Raw genomic sequence first — 12,620 nt, forward strand, 5'->3', positions numbered from 1 at the left:
AGCGCCCTTAGTTCCAGAGCGCTATACAATAGATAGGCAACAGGCAGGAACAATACAAGATCAGAAAACATTACATGAAGGCAAAAGACAGACTGGTACATGGGGGAAGAGTATATTGCAAAACTGCTTGTGATCACAACCCACCCCTGTTGGTTTCTTTAAAACATTTTTTGTGACAGATACGCTTTAAGCCAAATGTGGTGTGAACATGGCTTAGTTGATATATTTGGGTTTTCTGCTTTCTCATTGTGTGATGTCATAATAAATAAACTTTTGACTTCTCCCAGCTCATTCTCCATATGTGGGGGTCTCAGCAGTGACTGATCACAGTTAAAGGGGTTGTCCAGTGAAAATCTTTTTCTTTCAAATCAACAGGTTTCAGAAAACTATATAAATTTGTAATTTACTTCTATTTAAAAATCACAAGTGTTCCCATACTTATCGCTGCTGAATGTCCTGCAGGAAGTGGTGTATTCTTTTAAAGGGGTTGTACACCCCAAAAAAATTTTCTTTCAAATCAACTGCTGCCATAAAGTGCCAGAGATTTGTAATTTACTTCTATTAAAAAATCTCTAGCCTTCCAGTACTTATCAGCTGCTGTATGCCTAACAGGAAGTTGTATTATTTCCAGTCTGGAGAGCAGGAGAGGTTTTCTATGGGGATTTGCTGCTGCTCTGGACAGTTCCTGACATGGACTGAGGAGGCAACAGAGAGAACTGTGTCAGACTGGAAAGAATACACCGCTTCCTGCAGGACACACAGCAGCTGATAAGTACTGGAAGACTTAAGATTTTTTTAATAGAACTGAATTACAAATCTCTGGCACTTTATGGCACCAGTTGATTTGAAAGAAAAAAAAATGGTGAACAACTCCTTTAATCCCCATAGAAAACATCCTGCCCTGGACAGTTCCTGTCTCGGATACAGATGTCAGCAGAGAGTACTGTGTCAGACTGAAAAGAAAACATTTCCTGCATGACATACAGCAGCTGAAAAGTATGGGAAGACTTGAAATTTTTAAATAGATATAAATTACAAATCTATATAACTTTCTAAAACCAGTTCATTTGAAAGAAAAAGATTTTCACTGGACAACCCCTTGCCATAAAATGATGTTCCAGGGATGTCATGCAAAGCAGGTAGCTCCTGCCTTACATGACGTCCTAAATATTGGTATCCTTTTATTATGATCTTATGTCCCATAGGGGTTTCCCTCAGTCCTTTGTCTCCATATATTACATTATCCTTTTTCCCATTGCATCATCCAGACTTCTGGTATCATAGTGATCCCTATCTGCATTTCGCTTCTGACACTCCTTTAAGAATGGTTTCACACAGCTCATTATGCAGCTTTCAGAGCCAAAGCCATGAGTGGATCCAGCAGGAAGAAGTAGAAGTCCTTCCATAATTTTCCAATTTCATTTAAAGGGAATCTGTCAACACCTATTCTGGTTCTGAGGTGCTGACAGTGTGATGAAAGGTCTGTGTCTGTTAGTGTGGTGAGTTACCTTTCTTTTTCAGACCGCTGCTGTAGTTTGTCTTCAGAACTGTCATAGAGGGGAAATGGTGATGTCTTCGTGCCGCACTTTGGCCCGCCTCACCACTACCTCCTCCCAGCTTGTCTTGAATATTCATGGCACCCGTCCCCCGGCCTCCTGGCGACGTCATCTGTAGCTTCCTGGTTTAGTGTACTGCGCATGTGTCGGAGCAGCACTGAGCTTTGAGCATTGAGGGCATAGGCTTTGACCCTCAGTGCGCCTGTGCCATTCTCACGCACTACAGCGCATGCGCGAATCACGCCGTGGGAGCGTGCGCAGTACACAAAACCAAGAAGCTACAGATGACGTCACCAGGAGGCCGGGGGACGGGTGCCATAAATATTCAAGACCAGCTTGGATGAGGTAGTGGTGAGGCGGGCCGAAGTGCGGCAAGAAGCAATCACCACTCCCCCTCTTTGACAGTTTAACAAATCCCCATCTGGTTTTGGTTCAGAAAATTGCTCCACAAACTAGAGTGGTTCTTATCCAAATAAAGCTGTGTGTTGTTATGGTGGTCTTTGGGTAAGACCTTCAGGTATATTGGATGGTAGCCAGATTAAAGGGGCGACTCGGCCAAGAAGGATGCAGACAACTCGAGATGGATCTGAGTAGCAGCATGTTTATTGATACAAAGTCATCTTCTTTTATACCCCTCGCAGGGCGTACACTTCATCAAACATTAAAGGAGAAGTCCAGCCAAAATTTATTTTTTTATATGTTATTACTTATGGAAAGTTTTACAATTTTCTAATGTACATTAATTATGGGAAATGCTCATATACTGCTATTTCCCTTAATTTAGTGTATCAGAAAGTGTTATAATTCTCTCAGAACCAGTGACGTCACGACGAATGGTGTAATTCCTATGGAGTGTCCAGCAGGGGGCGCTCTATATATAGAAGTCAATGAGTACCATTGACTTCTATATATAGTGCGCCCCTGCTGGACACTCCATTGGAATTACAATGGATGTGTGTATGTAATGTAATGTACTGTACTTTGCGATTGTATACATTTATGGAATACTTTGGGGAGTAAGTGTCCTTGCTCCCCAAAGTATCCCATAAATGTATTCAATAAATACATTTGCAGGGCACCGAGCAGGGAGGGAGAGAAGTGCCATCTACCTCCCTCCCTGCTCGGTGCTGCGAACATATACAAAGTACTACTCCCCCATTATCTGCAGATAATGGGGGAGTAGTACCTGTGCTATCTTATTGCCGCCCGCGCCGCTGCCGCTCACAGAAGTGCCGCCCGCTCCGCCGCCGCTCACAGAAGTGCCTCTTCCTCCTCTGCTCACCCACCTCCTCCCGGCTTGAAACACTATGGTCGCACTGACTCCCCGCCGCCCGCGCCGCTGACTCCCCGCCGCCACTCACACTATCTGGCCAGCCGCTGCTCTCTGTAGGGGTGGGTGAGGGCTGACGCGGCCGGTATGGTATTTTCTATAGATGAAGTCATGTGATAGTATCCGGTCATACGTAATATGATCAACATGACTAAACAACTTATTTGCAGAATAAGGGAAATTAATAAGAATAACATCCAATGTGGTTGGTTAAAGGTTGGTATTGATCAATTCCCCGCTAATCAGTTTATTACTGCTTATTTAGTCAAGTTATCTCCAATTATTATGTCTCTGTAGCTCTCTATCAATGTTCTGCAGACCAGAACATAGATAAGTGTCCTCAGGATGGGTCAGAGTGGCGGGTTAACTTTACCATAGGCCCCGGGCTGTTCACCAAGCCTGGGCCCCCCCACCCCACTGTAACTATGGCAGCACTAGCCTGGCGTTCATAGTACAGGATAGATAATGTCATGATGTCCTGATTTGTGCAAAATTGCCATTAAAAAAACTGTTATTTTTGCAAATCATGGCGGAAATGTAGCCAGGAGACTGTACATCACTGAAAGTATAAGTCTTTTTGGGTGGTCATGGGCCCCCAGGAGCTCAGGGCCCCGGGCTGCTGCCCGAATCGCCCCTATTATAATCCACTACTGGTCAGAGTGACCCAACCTGATAAACAACATAAGCATTTTATAAATCATGTATCCATGAGAATTCACATTAATGGTGCGTTCACACCTACAGGATCTGCAGCTGATTTTCTGCAGCAGATTTCATTTAAATAACTGAACACAGCATCAAATCTGCTGCAGATCCTGTAGGTGTGAACACACCCTAAACCTATCTTCTCTGTGTCCCAAAATTATACTGAAGCCCCTCATCCCTGACAGTGTGAAATCATCATACAGCCACATTTGTAGTCACACCTCTATTACTGCCACAAGTTTTGGCTGGACTCTGGGTCTGATGACTTGAACTGTAGTATAGGGATAAGACAGCACTCTACAGTAGAGGTGGTGCTCGTGGTAGGTAATAGTCCAAGTAAGTAGTAAAGGAAAATCCCGACACTTGCCAAGTTCTTAGTGTACTTTTATTGCAGTGTCACATCATACAGGTACAAAAAAGGAGGACACAGCGTTTCGGCCTGTGGCTTTTATCAGCTCAACTAACAAAAGACTAGCTAGTATAAATAGTCAAAAAAAAATTTACGGACCGGTAAAGCATCGGGAATCATCAAATGCGGAAGGTTCGACAAGGTTCAAGTTCTATAGAACCTAAGATTTTCCTTTGTTCGATTATCTCTTTCCGGTACATGTGTCCTGGTTTCTCGGGAGGGCCCTACATCACAGATGCCATGGCCCACACTGTACTCCAGTCTCTAGGCCTCAGTGTGGAACTGATCATGGGGGGCACCCAAATAAAGAACCCGTCAGAAGTGAAATGTTGACCTGGTCCCATCCTGTACTGATGTATCTGTGACCACAACTCCTGGAATAACAATAACTACAATTCTCAGAATGCATTACACTTATGAAACTCTCAGAGAATGCTGGGAGTTGTAGTTTCCGAGGGAAAACCCCTTGAGTTGTCTACTCATTTGTAATTCAAATCCCAGCTTATCCTGAGGCAGGGGCGTTGCTAGGGTCCTAAAACATCCGGGGCACGGGCCCTCTGAGTGCCGTCGTAAGCGGTTAAGCGAAGGAGCCCAGTGCAGAAGCTAGTAACCCCAACCTCTATTAGCCCAGCTCTATTGCCGCCACTCATAATAACTGCGACTAAGCAGAAACAGGCAACCAACCGCCTTTGGCTCCTGTCAAGGTCACTGTCATAAGTAATGGTGCACACCACTGCCCATGCAGCTCCTTCACAGCTCCACCTGTGCACACAGCCTCTAGGAGGTCTGCCCTAGCTCCTATCCTGTAGGCAAGTGTTTCCCAACCTTTTCTACCTCGGGGAACTCCTACCAGATAACATTCTACAAAATGCGAAAACCTCATTTAGTGACTCACAGGTGACATCTTCTTTGATCTGAGACGTTCTCATTCTCTTTCTCTTTTCCTGTCCATCTGGCCCAGACCACCATCTGGCCCGTCCACCTTCCAGCGGCAATTCATCTCTTCACAACCTGCCAGACAAACATCTTAGGCTCCACACAGGGCGTAGCTAAAGGCTGATGGGCCCTGGTGCAATATTTTAGCTTGCCCCCCCCCCCCCCCCCCATCTCACCCGATCAGGCAAAGTCCTATCTAACGTTATATCCAATTACTCTAATGTGCCACCATGTTCTAATGCACTGTCACTGCCTCCACCACCATGTACTGCACTACTGCCCCCTATAATTAATGGACTGTATTGTGTCATTGTCTAATCATTGTATTCCAATCTTTGACTCTCCAGCTGAAAAACTACAACTCTCATCATAAACTGCCAGTTGGAAACGATGGGGGTTGTAGTGCTGCAACCTGAAGAGCCACATGCTGCAAAACTACAACTCCCATAATAAACTGTCAGCAGGGCACGATGAAGTTTGAACTTCTGCAACCTGGAGAAGTCACCTGATATCACCTGCAGTCCTATGTAACACCACAGATAACTGTAATATCCCTCTGAGTACAGATAATGTAGTAGATTTCACCTGCAGTCCTATGTAACAGCACAGATAACACAGTGATATCTCTGAGTACAGATCATGTAGTAGATGTCACCTGCAGTCCTATGTAACACCACAGATAACACAGTGATATCCCTCTGAGTACAGATAATGTAGTAGCTGTCACCTGCAGTCCTATGTAACACCACAGATAACACAGTGATATCTCTGAGTACAGATAATGTAGTAGTCACCTGCAGTCCTATGTAACAGCACAGATAAAACAGTGATATCTCTGAGTACAGATAATGTAGTAGTCACCTGCAGTCCTATGTAACACCACAGATAACACAGTAATATCCCTCTGAGTACAGATAATGTAGTAGTCACCTGCAGTCCTATGTAACACCACAGATAACACAGTGATATCTCTGAGTACAGATAATGTAGTCACCTGCAGTCCTATGTAACACCACAGATAACACAGTGATATCTCTGAGTACAGATAATGTAGTAGCTGTCACCTCGGGGCGCCCCTACTAAATGATGTTCTACAAAATAAGAAAAGTGTCATACAGGGACTCACAGGTGACGTCTTCTTTGATCTGAGGCGTCACTTTCCCTTTACCTCTCCATCCGGCCCAGACCTCCATGATGATTCCTTCCAGATATGTTTCATCTTTTCAGAACCTGCGAGACAAACAATTTAGGCTCCGCACATTTCTAGCAACTTCCTTTCCTTTCTCCCTCCTGTAGGCTCCCATAGTAACTGCGCTGTTTGGTGTTATGTGCAGTAAAGCGAGTAGGAATGTGGGATGCCCCCAGTATGTAGGATCCCCTGCTGTGCCCCCATGAGCTAATTATACCCCCAGAGGTGCCCCCAGAGATGCCCCCATGAGCTAATAATGCCCCCAGAGGTGCCCCCATGAACTAATAATGCCCCCAGAGATGCCCCCATGAACTAATAATGCCCCCAGAGGTGCCCCCTATGAACTAATAATGCCCCCAGAGGTGCCCCCTATGAACTAATAATGCCCCCAGAGGTGCCCCCATGAACTAATAATGCCCCCAGAGGTGCCCCCATGAACTAATAATGCCCCCAGAGGTGCCCCCCATGAACTAATAATGCCCCCAGAGGTGCCCCCTATGAACTAATAATGCCCCCAGAGGTGCCCCCATGAACTAATAATGCCCCCAGAGGTTCCCCCATGAGCTAATAATGCCCCCAGAGGTGCCCCCATATACTAATAATGCCCCCAGAGGTGCCCCCATGAGCTAATAATGCCCCCAGAGATTCCCCCATGAGCTAATAATGCCCCCAGAGGTGCCCCCATATACTAATAATGCCCCCAGAGGTGCCCCCATGAGCTAATAATGCCCCCAGAGGCGCCCCCATGAACAAATAATGCCCCCAGAGGTGCCCCCATGAACTAATAATGCCCCGCCCAGAGGTGCCCCCATATACTAATAATGCCCCCAGAGGTGCCCCATGAACTAATAATGCCCCCAGAGGTGCCCCCATAAACTAATAATGCCCCCAGAGGTGCCCCCATGAACTAATAATGCCCCCAGAGGTGCCCCCATGAACTAACAATGCCCCCAGAGGTGCCCCCATATACTAATAATGCCCCTAAAAAAACAAACATCCTACTCACCTAATCCGCGCTGTGTGGCTGCAGGCAGCAGCTCTTCCTCCTCTTCGAGCTCCATCTTGCGAGCCGCAGGGACAGGACTTCCGGCAGGCGTGATGACGTCACATGATCACGCCTGCCGGAGGGGTCACGTCCCGGCCTCCCATAGGCTGCTGGCATGAAGTGCCGGCAGCCTATGGGAGGGAATACAGGAGGAGGACGCTGACAGGTCCTGCTCCTGTATTCTGATCGCTTTAATGTTCCGCCCGCTCACTGTGCTCACTGTGCGGGTGGAACATCAAAGCGATCAGTGCATCCCGAGAAGCTGCGCGGCCGCAGCTTCTCGGGAGGCTCAGAGACAAGTGGCAAGGGGGGCCGTGCGGGCCCCCCTAGCGTAGGGGCCCGGTCGCCATGGCGACCGCTGCGACCCCTTTAGCTACGCCACTGGCTCCACACTTTTCCTTCATTTTTTCCCTCCTATAGGCTCCTAGTCAGTAGTAATTCCGCTGCTTGGTGTCAGTGAGTAGATAGGTAAGTGTGTTGTCCCCTGTATGTAGGATCCCCTGCTGTTCCCCCATATAGTAATAATGTCCAGTGTTGTGCCCCATAGTAATAATGCCTCCTGCTGTTACCACACATTGTAAAATGTCCCCCTGCTGTGTACCCTCATATAGTAATAATGCCCCTGCTGTGCCCCATATAGTAATAATGCTCCTGCTGTGCCCCCATATAGTAATAATGTCCCCTGCTGTGTACCCTCATATAGTAATAATGCCCCTGCTTTGCACCCATATAGTAATAATGCCTCCTGCTGTCCCTTCTATATAGTAATAATGCCCCCAGTGTGCCCTTCATATAGTAATAATGCCACCAGTGTGCTCTCCATATAGTAATAATGCCCCCAGTGTGCCCTCCATACAGTAATAATGCCCCCAGTGTGCCCTCCATATAGTAATAATGTCTCCTGCTGTAGCCTCCATATAGTAATAATGTCCCCTGCTGTGCCCCCATATAGTAATAATCCCCCTGCTGTGCCCCATATAGTAATAATGTCCCCTGCTGTGCCCCTATATAGTAATAATGCCCCCTGCTGTGCCCCTATATAGTAATAACGCCTCCTGCTGTGCCACCATATATAGTAATAACCCCTGCTGTGCCCCATATAGTAATAATGCATCTGCTGTGCCCCCATATAGTAATAATGCCTCCTGCTGTCTCCTCCATATAGTAATAATGCCCCCTGCTGTGCCCCCATATAGTAATAATGCCCCTGCTGCACCCACCATAGTAATTAGGTTCCCCTCCTGCCTGCAATTAACCTGACTGCCATCCCCCCACACTACCCCATCTGACCCTCCTAACACACACACACAAACACAATACAATACCTGACCCTCATCCCCCACACACTACCCCACAAACACACAATCTTACCATACTCCCTCGACAAACATGCATACTACCCCACCTGACCCCCTCCACACACACACACACTACCCCACCTGGCTCCCATCTTAACCCCCCCAACACACACACTACCTCACCTGACCCTCTCCACACACATACTACACCACCTGACTACCCCCCCTTCACACACACATTGATACATATTACCCCCCCCTCCCATCACACTCCATCTCACCCGACCCCCCTACACACACACATACTGCACCACCTGACACCCCCCCCCCCCCCCCCTTTCTTGCTGGGTGACTTCCTGGGGCATCTGTCAGTGGCTGGACAGAGTCTGGGCAGGAGCGTGGGGCCACTGCGGTCGGCCACGGCACACCCATCCAATGATGCACGAGTGACTGATGACGTCACTAAAGCTGCGTCCGAGAGGTACCAGCGCAGCCAATCCAAGGCGCGGGTCAGACCAGAGGGCAGAGGCTGCGGCTGCTGATGGTACTAATTCGACACTAGCAGCAGCAAATAACTTACGGGGCTAGGCAGAATTCAATGATTATGCCTAGTGACCCCACTGTTCTGAGGGCTGCAGTAAATGTTGAGAGTTGTAGTGTTGTACTTTGAGGGTCCTGGGTGCATTGTACACTGGATGCTGTGTGGGAGTTCAGAATATATAGTTTATAGTTTATAGTGTGGACGTGACCTCAAAACAGCAGTAATAGGGGATAGAACACATGGGCCCTTATCATTGTTGGGGCACAGGTGGGATACACAGTCCACCCTTTATCTTACAACTTCCAGCAGCCTGACAGTCACACTGACAACAATCACTCACGCTGCGGCTGCTGCTCCTCTTCACTGCCATAACCCTGCAGGATCCCTCCAGTCCTGGTCATCACATGCTCTCTTTCCTCTATTCCTCACACAAGGTATGCTGGACAGTGGAGGGGAGGGTTTGTCAGCATCAGGGTGCAGGAGGAGAGAGGAGAACCAGCCGCAGCCGGGCACAGCATCCAGTCACTAAGTGGGCCCCACAGGAGCAGGGGGCCCGCACTTCCCGGGTGCTGATGCCACCTGGGGGGCCCACTACAGACATGTGCCATGCTGAGCTGACATGTTAGAGTCTGAGCCTGGTGGGCCCCTCTATTGGCCTGGGCCCCTGTGCAGCTGAACAGGCTGCACAAGTGATATGTCCGCCCCTCCTAGAATGGAGAGCCCTAAAGTGTCCCTGTCAGTATTCAGCTCTACGGACCCATGGATGCCACCCAACCCCGGTAAGTTCCATGCACCAGCTTTATTGAGTCTGACTATGGCTGCATGCATCCATCCGTGGACGTCTCCATGGTAATCTACTACTCCAGGAGAGACTTGTATAATGACAGGTATGCTTGTAGTGCTCTCCAGCTGCTGAAGAACTACAACTCCTAGCATTTCATTCATCTAAATGGATTGTTTCTGTAAACTATGACTGGCTGTATGGAAGTGTGACAGATACAACCGAGCACACCGTCTCAGCACCGATTATAAGCTGTGTAAGGACACGGCTGCCGCTGCTGTGACTGTGTGAGCGGAAGAGGAGACATGTTTATACAGCAGCTATCTTATCTCTGCATAGCGGCTCCGTCTGGTAAACTTGAGACGGACCATAGGATTGCGCATGCGTACTCCAGATCTTTGTTGTCGAGGCGGGAGTGCGCCTGCGCTGTAATCCGTCAGTGACAAGTGGAGATAAACCGGCTAGGAGGAGAGGAAGCTACTGCAGTGCACCCAGCCTGCCGGGCAGAGCACAGACACTCACTGCATGCTGATGATAGCAGCCGACACGCTCCCTGTGCACCGGAGAAGACTTGTGACCTTTCATTGGATATTGTAGGTCAGCACCAGATCTGCCATAGGGCGGACCCTCCTCCTGGCATTGCCAGGTTAAGGATAGCGGCTCAGCCTTTCTTATGAGTCGCTTCTGCTTTGCTGTCTCTGCGCTCAGAGCAGCAGATCACTGGGAGGAGATACCTCTGTGATCACCAGCGGGATCTGCAGCAAGACAGATCACATAGCAGTCTGCTATGGGAGCTGACTGACCAGCACCAACTACCAGGACACTAACAGCTCTGCTATACTACCATAGCTTCTCCATAGACAGAAGGCGATCGGGTCGTACACAGCAGGCAGCAAGATGTCAGCTGCCTTCTACCTACTGACCACCCTGGGGGGCTACCTGGTCACATCAGCCCTGCTCCTGAGATTCCCCAACCTCATCCATAAGAAGAAACAGCAGAAGTTCCGCTGCAGACACATCTCCCACCGGGGAGGTAAGGATCAGCATGCTCAGCATCACTCCTCCACATTCTCCCTATTAGTGCCCAGCAGAACTGTCAGAGGGTCAATGTGCTGACACTGAGAGGTGTCCTGCTCACTGAGAGGTGTCCTGCTAGAGGAGGGAAGCATCTTCTCATCCACACACTTCTCTCATATGACCTTGAATTTGTTTAGAACTAAATATCAGTCCTAATGTATCACATGTATCTAAACAATAAACCACTATGTATTGTGCCATCTGCACAGCACAATAACAGTGCCCCCTACACAACAGCACTGCTGGGCAAACTTCACTCCCTATAGATAGGATTACAGCCACTAATGAATGGAAATATTAATTTATAGGATGTCACCCCCCCCTCCCCCATCCCAGATGGCTGATCCAGCAGTCTTGGGCTCATTGTGGATTACATATGACAGACTATGATGCCTTATGTAGCCTTTATGTACAAACTTTGATAATAATAGCAATAACAAGTACAAACAAACCAGTGTACCCAGTGGGAAGCGGCTTTATCTGTTTCATATTTGGCCAGAGATAGTTTACGAATAACATGCCATCTCCACCATGCTGTACACTGCAGCTCTTCTTGCTGCCCAAGCTCAGTGCATGGAGCCCATTCTATATACCCCAACAGAAATCATGACATCACATCTGTATACTTATTAAGGCTCTGAGGTACGATACTAAGGGACCTGTCAAGCCTGTAGGTTCCTACTCTACCTGTATATGGAGGCATATGGTGGTTTTCTTATAGATTCTTGCAGTATCTATCATGCTATGCAGTGTTTTTACACAGGTCATTATTTTATTTTTCATTAGAAAACTTTTTTCTAGAGGAGACGTCTCCCAAGGCTGGATGCTCCCATGATTAGCTGGTGACTACAGCAGGGGTAGGGAACCTTGGCTCTCCAGTTGTTGCAGAACTACAACTCCCATCATGCCTGGACAGCCAAAGCTATAGCTTTGGCTGTCCAGGCATGATGGGAGTTGTAGTTCTGCAACAGCTGGAGAGCCAAGGTTACAGACATTTCAGTCTTTCTCTTTTGCCAGTGTGTACATTCATAGGCCACATGTGGCCACTACTTGTCCATGTTCTTTTACCGCCATATATGTCAGTATACATTTTATTCCAGTATCCCAATGCATACAGCCTGAACGCCATGTGAAGCCTAATGTGCTGCCATACAGCCATACCATAACTGTAGTGCTACCTCATGTGGCCTATGGCTCATTGCTGCAGTACATGGGGGTGCAGTACTCATTGCTGCAGTACATGGGGGTGCTATTTCTTGTAGTGTATCTGTGCACCGCATGTGCTGCTGTATTATTTCCTACAATGTCAGTGTGCAGGTACCATGTAAGATGATACCTCTTACGTCAGGAGGGTTGCTTACATTATGGCGTTTCGCCATTCATATTGTATATGTCTAAATGTGGACACCTGCTGTCCTGCCATAGCCAGGAGACCATAGCGTCCATTTGTCATTTATACACTTGATCTCCTTATTCATTATAATGGCAGCTGCATTGTGCTTTTCGCCAAGACTGAATGATATTAAGCACAGCTGCAAGGTAGAGTATAAAGGATATGCCAAACATAATATGGCTGCACACATACAGCCAGCCACATGGGATTGTGATTCCACTTTTATCAGGTTGGTCAAAATTATAAACGTAGATCACAAGAATTGTCATTTACAATATTCTGTGCTTATAAGAATCCTACATAGTGGCATATATATATATATATATATATATATATATATATATATATATATATATATAT

The 12,620-nt window shown here is 47.5% G+C and overlaps 1 protein-coding gene across 1 annotated transcript in view; it reads left to right on the forward strand.

The window, feature by feature from the left end:
• Nucleotides 1-10,211: 10,211 nt before the first annotated feature.
• Nucleotides 10,212-12,620, forward strand: part of GDPD1 (glycerophosphodiester phosphodiesterase domain containing 1) — a 59,528-nt gene continuing 57,119 nt past the window's right edge. The window contains exon 1 of the mRNA XM_069944447.1: nt 10,212-10,823. Within this exon, the coding sequence (XP_069800548.1) occupies nt 10,688-10,823 (136 nt within the window). The 5' untranslated portion in view covers nt 10,212-10,687. The remainder of the gene's footprint in view (nt 10,824-12,620) is intronic.

The sequence above is a fragment of the Dendropsophus ebraccatus genome, chromosome 11 (assembly GCF_027789765.1).
Source record: "Dendropsophus ebraccatus isolate aDenEbr1 chromosome 11, aDenEbr1.pat, whole genome shotgun sequence".
NCBI classification, from domain to species: Eukaryota; Metazoa; Chordata; class Amphibia; order Anura; family Hylidae; genus Dendropsophus; species Dendropsophus ebraccatus.